Source organism: Balaenoptera musculus, chromosome 7, assembly GCF_009873245.2.
Source record: "Balaenoptera musculus isolate JJ_BM4_2016_0621 chromosome 7, mBalMus1.pri.v3, whole genome shotgun sequence".
NCBI classification, from domain to species: Eukaryota; Metazoa; Chordata; class Mammalia; order Artiodactyla; family Balaenopteridae; genus Balaenoptera; species Balaenoptera musculus.
Window position 1 is genome coordinate 99,919,727 of NC_045791.1, and position 18,209 is coordinate 99,937,935.

General features: G+C 42.9%; 1 protein-coding gene across 7 annotated transcripts in view; it reads right to left on the reverse strand.

The window, feature by feature from the left end:
* DOCK10 (dedicator of cytokinesis 10) overlaps positions 1 to 18,209 on the reverse strand; it is a 289,535-nt gene that overhangs the window by 216,244 nt on the left and 55,082 nt on the right. For 5 of the 7 annotated variants that reach the window (XM_036858473.1, XM_036858475.1, XM_036858480.1 and 2 more), the window contains exon 1: positions 1,907 to 2,072. The exons of the other annotated variants lie outside the window; for them this stretch is intronic. In XM_036858473.1, coding sequence (XP_036714368.1) covers positions 1,907 to 2,068 — 162 coding nt within the window. In that variant the 5' untranslated portion in view covers positions 2,069 to 2,072. Of the gene's footprint in view, positions 1 to 1,906; positions 2,073 to 18,209 lie in introns of those variants that run through there. 7 annotated transcript variants of the gene reach the window in all.

Genomic DNA, 18,209 nt, shown 5'->3' on the forward strand with positions numbered 1-18,209 from the left:
AAAAAACTCCTAGGTGATTCTGAAACACATTCAAGTTTTCAAACCACCATCTTGGAAAATAGGAAATCGTTTCATTGACTTAAATTAGGACACTAAGCATCACAACCTTAATATAGTAATTCCATAATGAGATCTGCAAAATATACTATCACAGTAAAATTTTGCAACTTAGGGCAGGGATCTTTGATGGGTTTGTTCATTGGTGGATTCCAAGTACCTAGAACAGTGGTTGGCCCATAGTGTATCGGCAACAAATTGTGGAATGTGTGAAGCTCCAAGTGGCCCAGAGGAAACTTTCAAGATGCACAGTAACTTTCTATGAGCATATTTCACTCTGAGTGGTCCAACATTTCCATCAGACTTCTCATAAAAATTCACTCTTCTCAGTTTTATCATTATTTCCTTAGAGATATGAACAGAGTGAAAAAGTATATTGGCTTTTGGAATTATTGACCTAAGTGTGACTTGAGGCTCTGGCATTTGGCAGCTGTGTGATATAAACAAGGTATTCAATCTTTCTGAACCTGTTTTCCTCATCAATAAATCCATCATCACCTCATTTAATGTCAGTAAAGGTATCATATAATTAAAAGGATCTTTGAAAAAAACAGGGCATTGTTATTAGGTGAGTTTATTATTTTTTATTTCTCAGTTACTTTGAAATACAGTTTTGGGGGCAAATTTCTAGCTGCAAAATTTTATAGTCGAATTAGTAAAATTAGGAAAACTGTTCTAATGACTGAGATGCCATGAGTAATACACATAGCTATAGAATGTGTTACTGCTATTAAGAGTTAAACTTGGAGCACAAATGTCTCAAATCCTTTTAAATTTAATTTGTGAAAACTTATGGGAAAATGAGTATGAAAATATTCCCACTAAGTGTTTCCTCTTAGAGATAATCATAGCCCAACAGCTGAAGAACAGTATTGCCCTTTTGAAAACCAGATATTGATTTGTTGGAGAAACTGGCATAGAATGTTATAGCTTAGTATTCTGTCACTCAAAGGCACAGCCCAAGCCAAATGACTTTCATTTAAAAACTTTTAGTGTAACAGGTATTTATCATTCATTATTTACTGCATCCTTGATATCTGAACATTGAAATCTAAGAGAAAAAAGTCGATTGTGCTGAAACCACGCAGACTTCAACGCCTCCCCAATTTTGGAAACTTTAGCACACTACTTCCATCCCAACATTGAATTTCAGTGACTAAGCATATCTCTCCCTGAACCTAAAGTAAGGAAAGACTCTGACCTCCACTTTATTCTTGCTGATCAAACAGATACACAAAGAGGAGTAACACTATATAATAAAGCACAGACAAAAATGTAATTTGACAAGTGGCAAGAAACAGCTTTCTAATTAAAACACCATGCATTCCACAAAATTCTCAAAAACTTCATTCTGATTTTATGCGTAAGTTAAGCATTTTGGAAAGGCATTTCCATTGCAGCGTCAGAAATAAAGGCCTCAAATACTTTGAAGTTAGAGATCTAACTACCAACATTTACACAACTTGATGGGTTACGTGTGATATAAAAATATCTATTGGGGCTCTACTTTCAAATTTGAGTTATAAAATAAAATCCACTTAATTAAACGAGACTTCAAAATTTTCTGTTTCTGCACAAAAGTTAAGAACAGCATACAAAATGTTAGGCAGAAGACAGTTTCTCATAGACCAATAAACTGCACATTTTCATGACCAATCTAAGAGAAAGAAAACCAGTTCAATACATGAAACAGTTTTGAAAGATTTTCCCCAAACAGGAAAAGCACAGTAGTAAACTCTAGGTCACACATTTCTTTATTGAAAGCTGAAAACCCAAAACCTCGAATGACAACCTCGTTTCTATAACAACAGTTTAATCAACGGAGGCTGCTTTGCCACAGATACCATACCATTATGATGAGGGTTCTGGGTCTACTCATTTCATCGTCACTTTCCAGAGGCAAAATTTCATGGGATGGTTCCTCCTGGCGTCGTCTACAAATGTGTGGACAGCTCCTCTGGACCACAGAACGAAAAGCTTGAAGCAGAACAATGCTGGCAGAGCAGCCCATCGCTGCATCCTGGAGCCCACAAAATAACTTCTATGTTGATGCTATGTTTGAAAAACAGTGGCTCCTTGTCCCTGAAAACAGCCTACATTGCAGCTGCAGCCAGCTCACTCTCCAATCACTTCCTTGAGCTCTGATCATCTGATCGCTGCCAAATAGCTTGGATGCAGAGATGGGAAAGATTTGATCCACTGAAACTGAACACACTCAGGGATATTAGAGCATTTCGCTCAGAGAGCGTTTCTCAGTTCATTTCAAGAGCATGTCTCCTGTTCATTACAGGAAACTCCTTCCATTCTAGTTTCAGAGGTCTGAGTAAATATATCTTTCCATCTCAGACACTCAAACAAATCACTCTTTTTCACATTAAACAACTGAAAAATTGACTTCACACTAACATTTTTTTTCTAAGGCAAATGAGTGGCATACAAAGAGTGACATGATGGTTTTAAAATGTTAAAACTTCCAGAAGTAAATTTTATTAGACACCTTACTAAGTGACTGGGGTTTTACTTATCGGAGCTCGTAAGTTCAGAAATGAAATGGGCTCATCTGAAACACGCAGTCCGCTGAATCAAACGATCTATCAAAGTATGCACGCATTAACCAAACCCATGTGAGTGACACCAGTGTTCCCCCTGTGATTCCTCTCAATAGCATGCTTGTTCTGTTCCCACACACGCAGTTCTGCAGCCTAATACATTTTTATATTTACACAGGCGGCTGCAGGGCTGAAAATATCTCTATTACTGAGGTCAGGCAGGGAGCTCCGCCGAGCTGACCTCTTAGAAAAAGCAGCTGTACAGCATTTTCACATCCTATCAATAAGAATTCAAGGCTTCAGGAAGGACTTTGAGGTCTTTGGTAGTTAAGAGTCTAGTGTTCCCTGACTCCTGTGAGACTAGTCACTTAGGAGGGAACCGGAGAAATGCTTAGAAGTCACGTGACCTGCTTGGACTGGCCTCAAGATCTAATGGTATACTCTAAGAGAACAGGACAGCAGGGGATGCTTGCACCAAAAATATCTCGTGGAAAATAGATTTTGCTTACAAATGAAGAAACTATGAAATCCCCAGTAGGATTTTTCAATGTCGAGATCTTTCTGTTTAGCTAATCCTTTTGGTGTGACTCTCGGAGATTCAAAAATGTTCTCTTTGGTTTCTGGGCTCCGCAGAGCAGAGGGTGTTGCAGGAAGTTTGGAGGTTTGTTTGGCTCTAAGGTGTGACCCCAGTAAAGTGGCTTTCACAGAAGTATCTAGCAGAAGGCTCAATTAGGCATTCATTGCTCCGTAATCTGTCACAACACAGCCTCGTTTTAATTGGTATGTTTGCCAGAGAAGTAAAACATTTTGTTTTCTTTTAAGAGGTACTGGCTGCCAGTAGTTTTTCATCTCCCTATGTTTTGAGCAAACATATTTTAGTGCGGCTGGAAAAGAAGAAAAAAAATGCTAATGATGCTGGCAAGTCCCTGACCCCCTCCAGACCTTTGTCAGAGTTCCCGGGTGCTAATCTAAACCATTTTTTTACTCCAAACAACTAGGGCATTTACAGAAGAGAGGTTACAGTTTAGCCCGTCTGGCTTGTGTATTGAATATCTATATAAATGGTGTCTACCAGAGACAAAGCATGGAGTGGGTTGCCATGATTATGAATGTGTCTTTTCCAATAGGATTGCTCCTCGGGGCTCCCTAGATGTCGGTGCTCACCCCCTGTCCACCCACTCCCATAGCCCATGACCTATCGCTCTCCAACCATTCCCTCGGGTTCTGGTCATCTGCTCATGACCGAATAGCTCGAACGCAGCAAGGCACTGACTGGAGGCGCTTCAACACTCCAGCAACTCCTGTGGGGAACAGGAAAGGGGAGGTGGATCCCTCAGTTGCACACCATGGGCTTGGCAGGGAAGAGGCAGTTCGCATCCCAAATTCCTTCCTAGCCACCTCTCGCTAAGTCTGGCTAACCTCTGGGGTGGCTTTTGGAGTCAGATGTTTTGGCAGATGCCAAAGTCTTTGGGGGAAACAAATGATGTGCTTTCTAGCTATTAGAGTCCTGCTCTATTCATCGATCCCTGTTCTGCCTCTGAGGAATTCATCCCTGTTATTGATGAACTGCTATTATAGACAGAGTCTCAAAATTCTCTCTCTCTCTCTCTCTCTCTTAACTTCCATCACCAAGGAAAGGGAACCTCCAAGAATTAGTTTCTTGCGAATTCATTACACACTACAGTTACCCAATGGACAAGAAACCGGAAGGATGAAAACCAGAGAATAACAGCTGGGCATACAGTCCAACGTTTTCTTATGAAAATTTTCAAACATGCAGCAAAATTGCAAGAAAGGGATTGGATTCTGAGCTCTTAAGTTTGAAATAGTAAATTAAGCTGGAGGTGCGGTAGGGTGGAGGAAGAGATAGAAATCAACCCACAGAGATAAGGGACCTTTTTTCCCTCACGTTTGGCATAGATGTTGACACACAGGAAATATTACAAAAGGAAGAATCAACTCCCCACAGGTGTCTGCCATTTTCTTTGAAGTATTAATAAAATGAATCATTAATTTGGCCTTCAAGCATTAAATGTGCACCCAACACTATTGCTGATAGCAGTATGTTATCTTAGAAAACAAACATGCATTCAGATGTAAATATTGTAATTGAGAAATGAAGTACACATGTTTCCTTCCCTTCTTCCCAAAGTCCAAGTGAAATGACAACAAAGCAGCATAAAGGGGAATATATTAATTACAGTGAGAAAGTTGGGGGCGAGATGGATCTTCGAGCAGATGAGAGTTTTCAGAGTTTCTCTGAAAGATGAAAAGTGAATATGGTCACATTGATCAATAACCAAAAATGAAGGATGAATAACAACTTCCAGGGCAGGAGAAGGCCGTAGAAAGAGGAGCCACAGTTCTCAACAGAGCCCTGGAGGGGGGCCTCCAAGCTCGAGGAAAGTAGGCACTGGGTGTGAGAGAGTAGCTAATGGACCCTACCCCTCACCCCAGCAGACAGAACTTTAGAGCACAGTAGATCTCTGCAGAAGGGCAAACGATTCCAGAATAAGTAGCCCAAGTGTCAGCTCCCCTTGGCCGGTGGAGGTGGGCACGTCTACAGCCTGCCCACCTGGCTCACACACACTCTGAAGAAAAGATGGCAATGGGCACACCTGTCAGCTTGAGAGCTGAGAGTCAGGTATCAGTCTGAACCTAGTGAAGAAGGGGGCCTCTAGGACTTTTCTCCCTGTTCCCAGAGCTGGAGGGCAGAGCACTCAGGCTACCCAAACTAAGTAGAACCCTCCTTATATTTGGATTTATTCATAGAGGAACTGACAGTGTATGTACTGAGCAACACGGTCCAAGTCTAACTGATCCCGGTGGCAGCCTGGAGGAGGAGGTGGCAGCAGAAGGCAGTAGAAAAGGCTCCCGTGAGCTGCAGAGTCAGACACACTCCTGCTCATTCGAGGCTCTGCCACCCATAAGCTGTGTGATCTCGAGCAAGTCCTTTAACCTCTCTGAGCCTTGAGAGTATTATCAGGCGGATTATCTCCGCTGTGACATGGAGATAATCCTTTACACCTGTCAGGATGTCGGCGGAAGGAGAGTACCTGAAAAGACCGATAGAGAGGGACTTCCCCATGGCGCAGTGGTTACGACTCCGCGCTCCCAATGCAGGGGGCCTCGGTTCGATCCCTGGTCAGGGAACTAGACCCCCACATGCATGCCGCAACTAAGAGTTCTCATGCCACAACTAAGGAGCCGGCGAGCTGCAACTAAGGAGCCCGCCTGCCGCAATTAAGAGCCGGTGCAACCAAATAAATAAATAAAAAGACCAACAGAGAGCCTGGCCCATAATCATCATTCACTGAGCAAGCGTGAGACTACCTCTGCTGATGGGGAGAGTGAAAGCTCGGTCTCCTCCCCAAAGCCTCCAGGTTCGGCTTAAACATGACACTGCCCCCGAGAAGCCTCCCCTGACAGACCTCGTCTCACAGCCCGAGGTAATAAGGAAGCACAGTCCTTATTACTGCACCCTGTGGGCTTCCTTCCTAACACACAAGCTGAAATTACATTCCGATGGATTTCAGTTTTAAGAGCTGTCATCCCCTCTCCCTAAGAGCTGGGATTGTGCTTCGTTCACTCTAGGCCCTGTGTAACCATGCGGTAGATGCTCAGTGAGTAATAATAATAGTAATAACAATAATGATACTTATAATAAAGCAAGCCCTTCCATAGCACTTCTTATGTGCCAGGCACAGTTCTCCTTAATATTTACACATACTGATTCATTTACATCTCCATTATGAGGCCGTGCTCTGATCACCCCCATTTTACAGTTGAGGAAACCGAGGCACAGAGAAATTAAGTGACTTGCTCCTAGACTCACAGCTATTTAAGTGGCAGAGCCAGAATTTGAATTGAGCTGGTCTGGCCACAGGGTCTAAAGCTTTTTAAAACCAATTCTGAAAGCCAAATATATGCCAAGTAAACCTTGTATCTTCCAAAGGTGGATTGATACCAGAAAAACATTTGGCACATGGCAAGGTGGAGGCTTGCAACCCTGGAACATCCCCTGTGAGAGCTGGTTTGTCCTTCAGAGGAAAATTTGTGATGTCTCCTTGGATCACAGTTTCAGAAGGCAGCTAGTAGTGTTAGCAAGCCGTTTGGGGTGATAATTTAAATTGCATTTTAAAACATTTGAAAATGTAATCAATTTGATAAGATAATTTTTAAAAAGATGTGTTGTGTTTACTATGTGAAGCATCCATTGGCAGAAATGACTCACTTGTCGAAACTGGCTCTGAAAGCACATAGTTCGAATACGGAATCGTGATTGGCTTGCTTTGTAACTCCTTGATGCAACATCTGTCCTTACATACAAAGATGCTGGTTAACACCGAAATGCCCCAAGACGCTACTCTGGGTCCAACAAGAATGAAGCCATCACCCTAGGACACGCTTTGAGCCTGGACATGGCTCCAGGAAGAAGCCTGCTGCCACTTCCCCTGGAATCCATTGGAAGCTGACAGCCTGATCACCTTGCTGTTCACAGGGGACCAGCCACCTGCTTTTCTGGGCCAGCATGAGAATTTGGTGGGGACGCTGAAGTTGGTGGAGTGGAACTGCCCCCAGTCTTTGTTGCCCCCTCCTTCACCACCAGCACTATTCTACACAGAGTTGCGTGATGGAAAGAAACTGGAGATCAAGGTAGAAACTTCCACCCACTTCTTTAAGTTGGAGCACAGCCTTTCCATGGGAACTCAGTGCTTTGTGGAGTGAATCAATCAGAGTGAATCAGGGAACTCAGTGCTCTGTGGAGTGAATCAATCAGAGTGAATCAATCAATCAATATGTAATGAAAACAAACTTCTCCTCCTCTTCCTCAGCATTATCACTCTCAAGGTCTGAATCCTGCTGGGCTGCTTTGCAAATTTTCCAGAGGCTCAGCAATTGTTCCCAAGTGAAAGTGACCCCAAAGGAGGAGAACCCTCATAGATTAAAAGCAACTGGGGCTTTAACCCCAAGCTGAATAAAACCAGGTGACGGACCTGGCCACTTTCCCAGGGCAGGGATTAGAGTGAATCTTTTAACTTGTCTGTTTCCAGATGGGTAAGTCCCCTCAGGTATATAAACTCAATTAAATGGATAGGAGGAAGTCGATCCGTGCTTTCTTAGCTAAAAAGTGGAAAACACAACCCAGCGAAGTGACTCTCCCTGAGGCCCAGTTGCTCTTTATCAACTTGCATCTTTGCCTCTCCTGGTGCTACTCCTACTCAAGAGCTTGGGACTTAAGTCTATTTTGATAGTAACCATGACCTCTTTTTCCCCATCTGTGATTCGTAGAGTTCCCTTCTTTCAGCTTCTCTCTCTTCATTTTCACTTAATTATAGTGGCCTCCTCTTTACAGGCATCTTTCGCACTTGCTGACATTTATTGAGTTGTACAGTTGATCACTTTGGAAACAGGCACACTGTTCGTTCATTTAAGAAATCCAGGTGCTGCTGCCAAGCTCTTCTTTCTCTTCATGTCCCTCCTTTTGGCACCAGTCCGGCTTCAAAGCAGATTACTCTTTGGTTGGTACATTCAGATGCATCAGAAAATGATCCTTCATCCCTCTCTAGGGTGGTTTCCTCATCAGCAGCTTCCTGCAGAATGCGTGCATAAGGTCAATGTTCCATTAATATCATACCTTACATTTCTCAGGCTTCTATGTTTGACTGAACTCTTGTCAGGTCAGAATAAATCTTTCTTATTCTTAGTAGAAGACGGTATAGTGTAGCAGTATGGCAAAGGCTCAGGAAGCAGATTGCCAAATTTAAATCCCTGTTGAGATACTTGCTACCTTTGTGACTTACAGCAAAAATGTTAAACATCAGTTTCATCATCTGTTAGATGAATGAGTACTCATGAGGATCTAATCACCATGTCAGTGCCTGGCACAGGGCCAGACTCATGGTAAGTAAGTATTCAATACATGCGAGTTGGTTATTACTAGAAGAGAGAAGGTCTAAGGATTTCAATCATTGCTTGCTTTTCCCCTGTCCCTTTTACAAGTGGTATTTTTAAAAAATCTCTGGACTCTTCCTTGTTGAGTGACACATGATGTTCCCTGGGTGATGGAGGAATGGGGGTATTGGGCATGCCTCCTCCGTGCTTTGAATTTAGCTCCCATGGTAACATGAGACAAGTTCCATAACCCCTTCCCGGTCCTTTTCCATGAATAAACACATTTGAAATAATATAATAATACCTCACTTACCCAGAGGGCACTCATTTTGCAACCTCAACTATTCTGATCACAGCCAAGCCCCGGGAAGCAAGAGAAACAACCTCTGCAGGGCCAGAAAGAGACAGCACCCGATTCATTAATCTGGGAAGCTTACAGGAGTGGTTTAGAGGAGGGGTCTTGGTACATTTACCATTTACAGCCACCTTCGACAGGATTCCAAAGAGGCTGCTGAACTAAGCTTGCAACAGCCTTTGACCAGAAGCACTATGATTCTGACTTGCCTTGGTCCAGTGGGAATAGGGCCCAGCCACTTAGAACTGGAAGGATGTCCCTGCTGAGGGATGGAGTGCTGACAGCCTCTCGCTTCTTCAGAGGGTTGCGGTGGTCCCAGCAATTAAACCAGCGGGCTACCGAGACCCACACCGCTAGATGGGGTTGCGGACTGTGCATCTGGGGCAGAGATGAGGGTTCGTGGTTCTAGCTTGGTACCTGGGAAGTGGTTCAAAGTCTGAATCCTCTGAACCTTATCTTCCTCAATTTTACAACGGAACTAAGATGACCTCTTTTGCAGAGTTATTATAACAAAAGACATGCTATGTAGAAAACACTGGCATAGATGGTAGATCTTATCACTCTTTTACCTGCATTATTAATAAAACTATTATGTTTATTATCATTATTATTCCAAGAAAGTGCCAAAGAGGGTAAGTAACAGTCCTGTAAGTCAAGGTTCAACGCTAATACAGTCACATGTAAACACACAAACAAAAGAGACAGCCTTGGCACTAGAATGAATTGGCAAGGTCAAGAGTGAGGTGAGGCAGGAAGCGTCCTTGGCTCCTTTTCACCAGCTAGTGAGCCCAGGGTACATGCCTGAGTCCAACTAACTTAAAGGTACAAGCACCCACAAAAGGAAGGGCTGACAAAATAGACTGACAAAAATAAAGGAAATCAGTATCCCTAGTATCTGGGGCTATAAACATCCTAAAGGTCGTAAACTGTACAGTGTTTTAGTCCAGGACAATAATGAGAGCTCACAGTCATGACACTGATGCATCAGGAAAAGTCAAATTATGTCCAGTGGCGACAGCATCAGAAGGAAGAGAAACCTGTGAAACATGCGAGATAAACTTCCACCAGCGACTGCTTTTAGTTTTTAAAAGTTTATGATTAAATGGGGTCAATTTTGGGATCTTCACAAGTTAGCTACATAAAAAATGTTCTCAGCTGAGGCTGGATCAATGAGCTATTAACTGTACTTTCAGTACTTGTTCTATTTTATTTTCTGTGTTCATTTCTTACCCCCTTTGAATTGTGGCAGGAATTAGCCACCCACGTCCTAAACATTCCAAGTTAAATCTCATTTACAATAATCGTGAATTGCTTTCCAAACGTGAAAATGGCAGTCTTTTAAGTCATTTACAAATGTGCTTTCCAAACCAATTCGAGAGCTGAAAAGGATGGTGTCAACCTGAGCAAATCTCAACTCTACATCCTTTGCCAGGACTCAGGGGAGCAGCCCAACATATAATTTTAGAATTGGTGCAAAGCACCCAGCTCAGGCTGTTGAAAGGAAACGAGGACAAAGCAAGGTTTAAACCCAGCAGGAGTAGGAGGGGCGGAGCTATATTCAAAAGATTAGCTTGATAAGATAACGTTCAGCTTCTCTTTAAACCCTAAACTACAGGATGTGGATTCTTCAAGTTTGTGTTCCTATTATCTCCAGTTTCTGCTACTGACAAATGAAGCTACTGCAGTTCTGCAGGGTGACTTGGGTACCCTGCATTCCAGTGGGATGTGATGGGAACAGCAGTGGATGGGGTTTGGGCTCCGACACTAATTAAGACTTCAGACAGTCCTTGTTACTCCTCTCTCTCTGGATCTAAGTTTGCTTGTCCATAAAGTTAGAGAGTTAGAATAGATAATCTCAGGTTCCTTCTACGTCTGGGGTCTAAAAGTTTTCTCCAACTGCGGATTCACAAAGACCAATAACACATGTCTGGGCTTTGGGGTCAGTCACATGTAAACACACAAACAAAAGAGGGGGAGATAGAAAGAGTTGTTGCTCGTATCTCCCACATTCCTCCTGCCAATATTTTTTTAAAAGGCTACAGTGAATCGCAAGCAGTGTTGAAAAAGAGGTAGAAGCACTCTGAAGAGTGAGGGGGAAGAGGAAAACATTGGAAATGATGTAGTGGGTGGAGGTCCAACTAAACCCATTTCCTTTTTTTGGTGAGCAAGTCGTTTGGCAAGTCTGAAGCCAGCAGGACTTTATCCTACCTGCTCCCTGCCCTGATCCAACCCAATAGCCAGAATAATCACCACAATGAGCTCTAATACGTACACAGCAACGCCCTATGAAGTGGGAGCAAGCTGATGGGATGGTAACGGTTAAGACTTGGTTGGCTTTTCTCCAGAGGTATGATCATTTTGGTGTCCCACAGATCTGAGTTTGTCACTACCTGTATTTGTGACCCTGAGCAAACAACCTTTTGAACTTTGTTTCCATTTCAGTGAAATGGGGGTGATGACGGTGTATCCCTACCTTATATGATGAGAAGGAGTGAGTGAGATAATCCAAATGAAGCACTTAACACACTCAACACCGTGCCTGGGACGGAGTAAGGGCCCCATAAATAGAGAGCCTTTGCTATTTATGAACTCAACTCGGGGACTTCCAGAGCTGACAGCTACACACCCAGTGAGGCAGGGTGCCTCTCACTGCTGGGTGACATTAGAGTCATGGAGAAACAGAAAACCTCCTCTAGCAGGAGAAATCTCTGGGTTTGCAGCATTTTAGAAGAGAAGAATGCAAGACAGAATACAGGATGTTCATGTTTACCCTTTAGGCAAAGTATTGTCATCCTGTTTTCTATTCAGGAGCAGAAAGGAACAGGAGGAAGACACATTTCAGGGAACTGAATTCTGACTACGGGAAAGTCTCTCCCTCCCTCCCCTTCCCCCACGCTGACCCCTACCCAACGAGGACACAGGAGCCCTGCCCTGCACCGAGGAGGGGGCTACAAAAGCCCTGCCCAGCCTGTGGCCAGCTTAACATCAGCCTAGACTACACAGTCCTTATTGGAGCCGGAAGCAGCCCGGCAGGTGGCCGAGCTGCCAGAGAACAAAGCTGCAGTGCCAATGGCGATTTTCCTCAGGGCCGCTGAGATCCCAGCCTCCACGCTGCTATGCTTCTACTCTGAAAAACCCTGAAACCTGGCCATACAAGAATTTCCCAAGTTCAACTGCCTGTGCCCTTAGGTCTTTAGAAGTATATGTGTGATCAGGAGAGGATTCTATGACATTCCTCAAAGGCAATGCCAACTATCTCAGTGCAAATCTTAATAAAGATTTAATGTGCACCCAACCAAGGGATGAAGAGAAGGAATTTCCTATGAACATATTTTGGCTTTTAAAGCAGTCTGTCACTACACATCTATGAATAAGGATGTAGCGTTTCAGATCACTTTGTAATTCATTTAATATAACAAATTTATTTTGAAAGGAATAGCCTAACAATTTATATGATGACCACCTTTGTAGGAGGTAATGGGGCTATAAGCTTAAGAAGCAAGTTTAACCTTGTCATCAGAGGCAGTACTGTCTAGTATATGTGCTGGGTGTGGAGGACTCTGCAGACCTTCAGCCTGGTTTTGAAAGTCAGGTCTGTGTCTTCCTAGCTTGAAAATCTTCAGCAACTCACGTAACTCTTCCTCACTTTCAGACCCACCTCAGAGGACTGCTGTGAGAATTAATAGAGATAATGCATGTAAAAGTACATACGTGATATGTTAACAGCTGCTTTGGAACGGTGCTACAAGGTCACATCACCTGGTATTGATGTACAGCCGTGGTTTCGGATTTCTACCTATTTCCGTGCAAAGGCGGACCTACCCACCTGTGACAAACCCTGTGTGAGATGGTGTGTGATCGGGAGGGCCCTTGGAATACTACTTTTAGTTATGACAGGAAGTGCACGTTGGTACACTGGTGATGAAAACACGGTTAACTGCGTGAATCTTAGTAAATTCATCATTTTCAGGATGTGGAAAGTGATCATGGCTGCATTTTTAACTTTTTTTGGTGTATTGTTTTTTTTTTTTTTTTACAGGAAAAGGTATTGCATATGAGGGAAGGTTTTTAAGTATGCATTGCTCACACCTGTGGCCATCAACTTGCTTTAGCATGAAAAGGACACTATTGATTTTCAAAATTCAATTTTGACAAAAACCAAGTCTGTTTAGATGAGGTGCACTTGTACGTGGCGTAGTTGTTCTTAGGCCTTTTAGCCAGTTTTGTAATTGATACTATCTGTTTCACTGGAATTGATTGTGGGATAATTTGAGTCAATGGGTAAGTTGTCCAAAATAAAAGGCTGGGCCATTACTTGGCTTAACCATTTCTCCTTCAATAAAATTCTTGCTCAAGTCTTTTGTACCAAACTGCTCACATCTTCCAGCCCTTAAAATAAATTTCTCTTAAGTCTTCTACTCACTCCAGCAAGCACCTCATCTCTCTCCTCTCCATTCCAGCCCCACATGGTAAAAGCTCAGGCTATAGCTGGGGGTCAGACGCAGTGGGACCTGGTGGTCACCAGGGGTGGGGATGGGGACGAAAGAGGATAAGCTGCCCGGTGCGACACAGAATATCAGAACTAAATCAGCAGCAAATAAATCCTAAAGACAAGGCATCCATCAAAACTTAAGGGGACTGGTAAACATGAATCAGAACACATTGGTTTACAGGCTAGCATGTGGGGTCTGATGCCAGAGTCCGAGTCCTGGCTCCGCCCTGGATCATCAATGTGACGATGGATAAGGGACTTCACGTCTCGGTGTCTCATCTGTAAACTGAGGAAAGTAAGTGTGGTAACAGTTACAGTGGCCATATAATTGACCATCCAAACCAGGACCCTTTTAGAGGGTGCTATTAATAGTGATGCCAAGACATTAGGCATAAATAGGGGCTATGCACAGACAAAATCGGATGCACAGTCACCTTGGTAATAATTTCTAATGCGTATGATTGCTATGAAAATCAAATAAGGTAAAAAAAAATCAGATAAGGTAATCCATGTGAAATCATTTCGGCGGTTGTTTGGTATAATAGTATCAATAAGTGTTAGTAACATGAGCAGGACTTAAGGGTCGAGGGGTCCAGTTTGAACAGCATGACAACAAGTGCTGAGCAGCTTTCGACGTTGGTTCTTCATGGAGGTGGCTGGCTTGCAAGGATAGTAAATTTCAGGCTGGCAGGGGCTGGGGGCTCCAGACATCAGGCTGGAGGAGGGGTAGGAACAAGGTCTGAGGCTTCATTAGTCATGCTGACTGAGCTTAGGGGCAGGAGAAGGAAAGAAAAGAGTTCCAACTTAGCGTTCATGTGGCCTCCCAAGAACCAGATTTCCTCTATACCTGGGATCCCTAAATCCTCACTTCTACCTTCAAATTCTACTCCAACCCCTCAAAGGCCTATTTCCACATTTCCATCTAGATATTCTGTGCCCTGCCAAGTTCAACATTGCCTTTGGGCTTTGTTTCTGAGTCACCTCTGCCTTGCAACTGTCCTGATTTTTTTTTTAATTTTATTTTTTATTTTATATTGGAGTATAGTTGATTCACAATGTGTTGGTTTCAGGTGTACAGCAAAGCGAATCAGTTATACATATACATATACCCATTCTATTTCAGATTCTTTTCCCATATAGGTTATTATAGAATGTTGAGTAGAGTTCCCCGCACTATACAGTAGGCCCTTGTTGATTATCTATTTTATATGTAGTGGTGGTCCTCTTGGTTTTAATGGCTGTGCCATTGTTCCTCAGACTTTGGGGTAATCTTTGCTGCCTCCTTCTTCACGGGCATCCACGTGCAACGGGCAACAAGTCCAGCTCACAGGCGCTGCTGACGGAGGACAGGAATCAGACAGCAGCCTGTGTTGGGAATACACGCGAAACCCAGGCGTGATGACGCAGGTGGCTAATCTCAAGAACAGTGAGCACGAGAATTGAAGTCCAGAACTCCCAGCAAGCCAAGGAGGACCAGAGTAGAATCCAGAAAGAGAGCCATTGCCAGACATGCAATGTGATCCAAAGCCATGAGAGGATTTTAGATCTGGAGACAGATTCCCAGAGGCAAGACCGGGGTCCAAAAGAGAGTGGAGAACCCAAGGGGGCTCCAGAAGAGCAAGCGGGATGTGGGTGTGTAGGCTTGGGGATATGAACAACATTCTGCGGAACAAACACGTGTCTCTCCAGCTATCTCTTGTCTGTGTTTCCCCCAATATAGGTTCCAAAATCTGTGAAGGTCTGTACCCTCAGATCTCCCAGGGACTTGTGAACATAGTTGCATGTTTCAATTCCTAGAGCCACCCAACCCCAACTCTAGTTCTTATTACTTGCAATCTCATGGTATTCCAAGAGCCAGACACTGATGATTTAAAAATGGCAATCAAAAAATAAATGGCAATCTATTTCCAATTTCCAATTAGAGTTACATGTTACATGAGTTATAAGTTTTCTATGTATTTTCTTAATATTTTGCTTCTCTTACTGCTTGTCTGTGAGTCAGCACGAGCAGATGAATGAAAATGAATGAAAATGAATGAACAAGTGGTAAACGAACTTACTAAAATCATTCGGAAGCATCTGGTTTTACTTGGCTCAGCACCTTGGTGTTATTTGTATTATTGTTGTTCTTTTAAAATGTTTACTCACATCCTGCCTACATTCTCCCTAGTGTCAGAAGCAAGGACCATCTCTGTGCACTCATCTCTGTGCACTCGCCAGCATCTTTCTCCATCCATCATTCCCCTCCCCCTCTACTGGCTCCTTCCCCTCAGCAGCATGAAAGCTTCTCCCACATACTATATAAACAAACTAAAATAAAACCTCTTTCAACCCTGAAATTTCTACAGCTACCGCACTCTCTCGCCTTCCCACACAGGCTAACAACTGGAAAGCATCATCTAAAGGCCCTATTTCTTTCCTTCCTCTTTTCCCATTCATTCTTAACCCCCCCGGCACTCACTTCATTGAACTCTCTTCACCAAAGGGTCACCAGTCAGCCCAGCCATGTGATTTCTAGATGGAAAAAAGATTGTTGACATCCTTCAATGGACTTTTTCCCTTACAAAACTGTTCTTGAAGTATCACTCATAGCATGAAATTTCACATGCACACCTTCAAGGTTGCTTCTACATGGTTATCCCAGGGAGCAGGTTCAGCTTAATGAGGTGTTAATATGTCAACTTTCCTTCCTCTCTCCCTCCTTTCCTTCCTAATAAGCATGGAAAGAAGAAAGGAAGGAAGGGAGGGAGGGAAGAAAGGAAAGGAAGAACTTTTCTACATTTAATGAATATTCACTAAAGGTGAGTCTGTGCCAGGTACTGTCCCAGGCTCAGGCGATAGAGCGGTGAACACGGACATGAGAGCTCTTGCCCCTCGGGGCTCACATTCTGATGTCAGTCTCAAATAAAATATGATTTCCTCTTAGGAAAAGCTTACCCGTAAATACCATAATGGTGTTTAGGATTCTCTAGCCTAAAATGAGCACTACCTGGTGTAACGTCCATAATTTCAGAGGAGAAAAATTAAGCCCAAAGAAGCAACTTTTCCCAGGTCTCCAACCTGATAGTTACAACTTGACAATACTCAGCAGTAAATATTAGAATTTATTTTATTGCATGCCAAGTGCTTGGAAAAACTCAGCGATGGAGTGAAAGCTTTATTATGTGTGATGTAACAAGTTCCCTCTGATGGCTCTTCAGAACGCATCCTGCTTGGCGTCACAAGGTGCTGATGCAGTTACTGTTAAATTGGCAAATGACCTTAAATTAGAAAACTACGGTCTATCAAAGGGTAAGAAAATGTGGCTTTTCATATCATACAATTTATATGCAAAAATACTGCTGGCCCCAAGGAACTGATGCATGGTGAGTCTTCTGAAGCTACAAAAATTATGTCCTATTATTTATAAAAAAGTCCTGGGATCACTCAAGCTATACACACACACATACACACACACACAATTACCAGCTTCACAGGTCATGCTTCAGTCTCATTGCTGCAGTTTCTAATGGTTCGTGGGTCTGGTTTCTAAAAACACAAGGAAAGAATCATGACCTCTGAGGAACTCTTAGTGTTTGGAAATATATATTCTGCTTATTACAGTCATGAATGGAATTGTGCTTTCCGTGTACGGAGCACCAAAAGGTAAATGCTTTAACAGGGCAAGAAACACCCCACTTTATTCCTCCTCTCTCTTCTTTATTCTTTATTTTGGTAAGAACGCTCAACATGAGATCTACCCTTCTAATTAATGTTTAAGTGCACAGTACGGTATTGTTACCTATGGGCACAATGCAGTACAGCAAATCTTGAGAACCTACTCACCTTACAGAACTGAACTTCATACCCATTGATTAGCAACCCCTCTTTCCTCCTCCCCACTTAAAAAAAAAAACAGATGTATTTTTTAGAGTGACCAAGCCCACTTTTAAACTGTTTTGCTTTGAGCACTTCCTCTTCACAGCTCATGGAAAGTAATACCGCCAATTCTGCTAGGAGGCCAACAGAATTTCAACACAGTCACCACATCTGGAGGGTGTCTTTGCCAAAAGTAGGGCAGGATGAAGGGACTGGAATGTGAGTCCATGTGCCAGCCATGGCCTCTCTGCATTTCCTTTAGAGAAGGGGGCTTCGGAACAATGCTCTAGCTGTTCCTAGAAAGAAAAGCAGTTACTAGAAAGTGATGTGTTAATTTGGCACTGAAGGAGTTAACCTACTGAACCGGTTTAGTGCTGTTTCCTGCCAGCAGTGGGGAGCCAAAGATTATTATGAGAAGTGGCATCTTATCAGCATTTTCATTTTTAAATTTTTTAAAAACTTTTTATTTTATATTGGAGTATAGTTGATTAACAATGTTGTGTTAGTTTCGGGTGTACGGCAAAGTGATTCAATTATACATATATATGTATCTATTCTTTTACAAATTCTTTTCCCGTTTAGGTTGTTACATAATATTGAGCAGAGTCCCCTGGGCTACACAACAGGACCTTGGTTGCCATCCATTTTAAATACGGCAGTGTGTACATGTCAATCCCAAACTCCCTAACTATCTCTTTCACCCACCCTTCCTGTCTGGTAACCATAAGTTCGTTCTCTAAGTCTGTGAGTCTTAACAGCATTTTTAAATGATTAGCTTTAAAGTTACTGGTTAGCTAATAATAGTAGAAGTAATAATAGTAGTCGTTTCGGCAATCTTTCAGGGTATATGTATTTAGCAACAGGTATGCAGAAGGCAAGAGCAGGTGCTGGGGATGTTGGTAAGCCACGGGCAGGGCTTACCAGAGGTGTGCAACGGTATACAACAAAGCACCTAAAATCGAGTTGTATTCAAAGTATTGGGTTGGCCAAAAAGTTCATTCGG